We start from the raw sequence: 6,728 nt of genomic DNA, 5'->3' as shown, positions 1-6,728 counted from the left end.
TATGATATTTTCCTCAAACCTGCACTCCTGTGAAAACTCTTGACATTACAGCTCAGTAGTTTCCCTCACTCGTTTTTCTCTACATTTTTCACCCAATAAGAGATGGTGAATAAAGTTTACACAGAAGATTCTTTCTGGGTTAAATTTAAATGCTGTCTTGTTGTTATTGTTGTAAAAAATACTTCAAACTGAGAATATTTTGATCCTCTGTGCCAGAGCAGCACATGAACTGAACAGCGAAATCACCCACCAGGGCCCATAAAGGAAAAGTAGCAGCAGTCTTCAGGTTGGGCCAGTGAGGAAATGTGTTTTTCCTGATTTAATCTGTAAATTACTGCTACTTTCGCCTTACAATTTGGTACATACTACAAAGTGATCTTTATTTCAAGTGGCCTCCTTCAAAAAAAGCGAATTGGAGCTTGTAATATACTGCTTGCATCAGCTTGAAAAGAGAGAGCTGTTAACACACTGGCTGCCAACTGTCTAAACAAATAGAGTGTAAATATGTGCAAAAAAGTTTTCACAAAGGCTAATACACTTCTTTAGTTCTGATTTAGTACTAGAGACATTGAAGGGCAAACAGAATAAGTTGAGAGAGAATAAGGGGAAGGCAGAGGGGGTTAGAGCCTCCCAGTGTGTAAAGAGTTCCTTAGATTCTGCTTAAATCAACCCTTGCAGCACCCGTTCACCATCCACCTGAGGAGATACAACAAATCTTTCTCATGACGGCTTTACAGCAAAACAAACTAAAGATTTTTAAAAGTTACTTTGCTGGAATCAGCTCTCACCCCTCAGAAGGTTTTCAGCCTTTCAAAATGTAAACAAGGACAACTTTACTCCTCAACCAGCCTCCTCTCTGCAGCATCAGTATAGAAGAGCAGTGGAAAAGGTGAAGAACCATCAGGTAGTTCGGCGGCAGCCTGTTGCACACAGGCTTTGATCCGCGTCATCTAGAACAAGAACAGCAGTGACTGAAGGCAGTATCTCACTTACAGCAGTTCCTTGGGCCTCTCCTAGTTCCGTTTGTCCGACCGGGTACCAGCAGAAGCAACTCAACGAACAGGCACAAATAAACTGCCGGAACGCTGAACGCTCGCAGGCATTCAACGCTGTTATAAGGATAAAGGAGAGGGAGGAGCCGGGCGAAGGGGCTTGTGCAGAACGTGCCAGCTCGAACTGCAGGCTCTGGGGGCGCCTTGGGTTTTGGGAAAGAGAGGAGGAGACTACACCCAGCAAAAAGACAATGTTTGGAAGCAGTTTGGTCCAGCAGCTGAATACTACATTAAGACTCAGAAAACACTATAACTGGCCTGCTGTGTGGTCCTGTGAAAAATCACAGGATCATAGCATGATGTAGGTTGGAAGGAACCTTAGAAATCATCTACTCCTGCCTATCAATAGTGTAAGCTGCTTGAGACTTCCTCCACACTCTGTCTCAGGGTATCAGCTGGGGACGCCTGTATAACACCAAAAAACCCCTAAATCCCCAAGCTGTTAGTTTCAACTAGTATTTCCTCAGTGCCCAGACGGCTGGAGGAAGGCCTGAGCTTCAAGGTAAACCATTAAATTCCCCTCTGGATTGTACAGTTCTGTTTAATACACAGGCAGAGAAGTGAAATTCCTGTCCCCTTCATCCTTCCATTTACTAGTTTCACTTCAAAAGTGAGCTGAAGGACAACGCTGCCAAGTGGCTGATTCTGTTGGGACAGGTCATTTATAAATACACACATCAAGGCACTGTAATAACAAAGAAGTGCCTTCACAGGAATTCAGCAGAGCAACCGATTACAACTCATGCTGCAGGGGAGCTGGAACACGTCCACGCTTAAGTAAGAAACAAACATTTACTCCCTACTCCACTTTAAGCACTGTTCAAGACAGAAAACTCGCCCACAGCTTGTGCATCTTGGCCTTCTTCCCTAAGATTTTTCTATACATGCTACTGAGTAAATCAATTATTAAACATCAACACAGCTTGCCTTCTGCAGAGTAAAAAAATTGCTTAAATTTCAATAAAAAATGCTTAAAGACTGCATTTAGTGACGCTTGCCCTAACAGAATTCAAGGGCTTGACTCATAGCTCACTGCAATTAGTCCTTAGATCACTTTTAATGCACTTCAGAGCCCAGATGGTGCAAATCATTCTTGCAGTATAAATTATGGTAAGATGCTAAGACATGTTATAAACGATAATTACATTCTCTCTATAGGACAAAACAGAAAAAGAAACCAGAAAGATCTATTCACCTTGGATTTCTGTCGGAGGCTTTGGCCTGGTCACAGGTTCATTTCCAGGTACAGTCTTTGGTAGTTTGAACGTGATTTGTTCTTCACATTCTCACCTGATAGCTATGCCCGAGAGATTCTGGCAAAGGGTTGAATGTAGGGGAAATTTTGCAAAAGTTAGATAAGCTGAGATTTCCAGCTGCTTTTCATGAATATTTTCTAGGCTTTAATAAGATGCACATTTTGGTATGTGATTTTTCACAGCTGGCAGCTAACAGGGGCTGATAAGCTCAACTACAAGCACCTGAAAGCATCTCAGCACAGACAAAATCAGTTTTTAAAGATACAATCAAATGTTCATCATCAGTGTTCTTAAACACTAAGTTGGAGGAACACAGACCATAAATCCCAAGTCCAGCCAAGTATAATACACTGCTTGGATTTGGAAACTTTGGACTTCTAATCTTACAGTTTAATGAACCGAAAAACATATACAAGAAGAGTCTGGGGCCTGACAGGAAGAACTCCGGACAAGGGAATGTGCTCGCTGTCTCTGAGCAAGCCAGCGGGAATAGATACAAGATGGGCTTTCTCTAGGCAGCGTTACTGATTTGACTGATGGATGAGGTATCGCCAGGGATGGGTTCTCACACATCAGTAGAACGCCCCTACCCACGCTGCCTTTCTCTATCCTCATTCAGCAGTTTAACTGTCAGACCATCGGACCTATCTCAGTGGCTTTTCAGTCAGTCACCGACCTTGAGGAACAACGATTTCAACTGCCTTTCTGAATTCCTTCACACCTGCGGCCAGGCTTTTGTTCCATTGCATGACATCTTGATGGAGCACACAAACACGGTGCCCTGTTAGCAAGTGGCTCTGGCCTGGATTTGGATGCCTCCTATGGATTCCTAAGTCTGTTGTACAACTCTAGTAAAAATTTGCAGCTGCAATATGGTGAGTGGTGATTACCACAAAGTGAATGTTACTACCTTAGGCGATGGCATGCACTGACCACTGTGGTTTCATGCTCAACTTGTGTCTACGTTGCATCCGCCTGCAATTTCACATGGAGGATGGAAAATTTTCTTTTTTATCTTGGTTATCATATGAATGGTAGAGAAGATCATAAAGAGAGTAATAGCAGTGAGGCATTTATAAAATGAAAATCAGTGCTGCCTGGAACCCCAACTCCTGACTCTCTCCACTGCTACCGAATCTTTATTGCTTTCCTTACCATTTTAGATAGCAACCTGCCTGCTGAGAAGATCCAAATAAGCAATTTTCCTCTTCCTTGATGAAGATCAGACGAATGAAGAGCAAAACTGCTACGTAAGCTTCTGCTACTCAACAGTGTAGGTACCATGAAATAAATTCCATTCATAGGAATAAATGGACATGTCATTAATGGTCTCATGCAGTATAACAAGACAAGCTGTAAAGGTAGTTACTATTAATTTGGAAGCAGGATGGCAAAATTCACATGTACCCTAGTAAGTTAAATCCATACACTGTTTTTTAAAAATTCTTTTAAAAAATTTTTACTGCCTTCTGTGAGGTGCATTAATTTAAGAAGTATTGCTTAATCAATTAAAGATAAAAATAACTTGATTGTGAAACTTGGTCTTTGAAAAGACACAAACAGGCCTTTTAAACATTAACTTTCTAAAGCTGTCAAGTTGCATGTACTTTCTTGCTTTAAAGATAAAAAAGCAGCAACTCCCTGCAGCTTTTCAGCCCAAGACTAAAGTATTACAGAGTGACTTTTCGTCTAGAGAATGTTAATGAAATTTGCTTTGTGTTAAGACACAATGTGAGACTAATCTTGGCAGATCACACATTCTGCTGCTGATTTACCTTTTTTCCTGCAGAGACTGCAATGATATTGTAGGGTTACTTCAGTGCATGTTCCAAACCTTTGTTGCACAAACCTCAAGGGCCTCTCATCCAAATTATGAAGACAAGCAATGAAGATCTGAGCCAGGGTGGAAAATGGAGAGAATATTTTTAGACAAAACATACTGAACACCATTTGAAAAGATTTAATCAGAGAATTTAACCCTCCCAGCCCTGATCTCCATGTCATGGCGATATCATTAGCTACAGTTAGCCTTACATTTTTATATGCTTGTGGCCAAATGATACTAAAATTAGAAACCAAGAACTCCTTTCTAGCCCTGCAATCCACAAGTAAGCTGACGACCCCTCCAGGAGAGAGTATGAACTAAGTAACATGCACTTTCACAGTGCGCTTTGCTGGGACAGGAAGAGAAGAGAAGGATATTTTAGAATGAGAGAGGTGAAAACTAAATTTTTGCTGCAGTGTTTTCAGCCAGACTTTAAACAACCTCAGTGATGAAACAGGGCTATCTGTCTTACTTGGACAGCTGTAACAGAATAGATTAGGTCCTTGGATTATGCCTGGTTGGCTGTTAATTACATGAGTTGCCCTAGAATTTTCATCTACACAGCCAGCACTGGCTGCCAAACAAAGACCTCGCTTCCTAACAATCCATGTGCTGTGTATCACACAACAACAGAATGCCAGTCTCTACCAATACTTGCACATCTTTCGATGGACCTGAGAAAATTTGAGCTGGATCTGAAATGGCTACCACTCTGAAAAAGAGTAAAGTTAGATGTTATCCACTAATGAACGTTTAAAACAAGGCAGATAGAATTAACCATGTTTGTATACCACAAACTTCTAGACAGCACAGTAAAAGTGTTATGCTACAGCTAAGGAGTCAACAGCTGGAAGGTTAAATACGTTTATTTTAGTAGTGTAAGGTGGTTTTACAAACAAATTTTTAGATTTTGCAATATATACAAAAGAATCATTACAAACAAAAGCAAAATATTCTCTCAATAATAGGGACTCTATGCAGCCTGAAATAAAATTAAACCTCTGTTTCTCTTTAAAATGCATCTCAGTAAACATTCTTCTCCATCACTGATAAAACATACATCTATAATAAATGACATAATAATTGGGGGGGCGGGGGGGGGGGCGACATCCCTAAAAATAAAAAGTAAAAAAAATGGGAGGAAAATTATTATTCTGTTTAGGTTAGTATTTAATTCTAAATATGTCCATCTAAAAAAATTAAATATCTCTTTTTTTTTAAAACATATCATTGAAAATTTTGCATGGCAGTGCAATACAGAAATAGTAAAATTCATCCAAAAAGTGCTATGTACAGCAGCATTGTTAAAATACAATAAAGAAGGGACGGTGGCTGTTTTCAAGAAAAGACTAGCGTGCACGGCTAGCACTTAGCCATTTCTGAATTAAATTCAGAAGATATTTCCTGTCTATTTTTAGTAATTCCCTTCTCTCTCCTGTCTCATTCCCACAGATTATGTTTTGAGACAAGAAACAGTCACAGTTCAGTTTAAGTGTGTGCATGTGTACATATATGTGCAGACATACATTTGCAGACACACACGTGTATATATATTTATATATATAAACAGGCTTGGTTTAAAAAAGCATTGCTTTGGAACATAGTGAGAACTCTTCTTCAAAGAGTGAGACAATATGGATTTTCACTGAAATAAACAGATCCACAATGGAAGATGGACTTTATCTACTACCTTATTAATTCATTAAACAATTACACTGCAATTTTGAATATTTTCCAGAGAAGACACCCTCAGAGGCCTCAAACTCTTCCAAAACATAAAACAGAACAGGGAGCATGATTTTAAATCCATCCCCTTTTCATGGATCCACAACTTGTAAGAGCAAAATTTACCTTAGCTGTTTTTAACATCATGTAGATGTTTACCTTACCTATTATAAGAATCAATTACTGAAATTGGTAAAGAACATGAGATTTGCACAGAGCAAACTGAAAATGAAAAGAAGTGGTCACACACAAAGGAGGCCAAATTTGAGGCTGGGAAAAGTGTAAAAAAAAAAAAAAGGTCAGATCATCAGGACTGTAAAAATATAAGTCGCCGATTTCACCTGATTGTTCTATTCACACCAACTGCTGACAAACTTAACACTCATCTGTTCTTTCGGAGTCGTGATATTAAGTACCCTCACAAGCAAGGGAAGGCCAGGAAGCACTAAGCCATATGAGGATATTTTGTGCCGCTCAGGTCACTATGTTTTGTTTCGACAGGAATGTAAACATTGCCTTATTCAGTGCTCCCCAGAATTACAGTTTCAGCATAAAGAAGACTTCTGTGTCAGCGTTGTAATCAGTTTGGTTCTTAGGCTGGGATGTAAACACGGCAGGAGAAGCCATATCCATACAAACTGCTTTTGCAACGCTGCAGGCTCCCTCTGGATTTCCTCTCTCCTCGATGGGACTCCCGCTGAGCTGGCCCAGGCTTTGCAGCCGCTGCCTCTCCTGAGCTTGCTTAGCCCTGTTGGCAATGTACCGCACCCTACTCTGACTGCGAGATGAAGACCGGCGAAGGAGTCCCAAGCTCTCCCCTTCCTCTTCAGATTCAGTTGGATCAAGACTGATAGGGGAAGTGATATCATT

General features: G+C 40.4%; 1 protein-coding gene across 1 annotated transcript in view; it reads right to left on the bottom strand.

The window, feature by feature from the left end:
• Positions 1-6,234: 6,234 nt before the first annotated feature.
• Positions 6,235-6,728, bottom strand: part of PLCH2 (phospholipase C, eta 2) — a 49,020-nt gene continuing 48,526 nt past the window's right edge. The window contains exon 23 of the mRNA XM_009889676.1: positions 6,235-6,705. Within this exon, the coding sequence (XP_009887978.1) occupies positions 6,396-6,705 (310 nt within the window). The 3' untranslated portion in view covers positions 6,235-6,395. The remainder of the gene's footprint in view (positions 6,706-6,728) is intronic.

This window comes from Charadrius vociferus, unplaced genomic scaffold (assembly GCF_000708025.1).
Source record: "Charadrius vociferus isolate BGI_N301 unplaced genomic scaffold, ASM70802v2 scaffold477, whole genome shotgun sequence".
NCBI classification, from domain to species: Eukaryota; Metazoa; Chordata; class Aves; order Charadriiformes; family Charadriidae; genus Charadrius; species Charadrius vociferus.
This window is presented reverse-complemented; position numbering and strand designations above follow the sequence as displayed.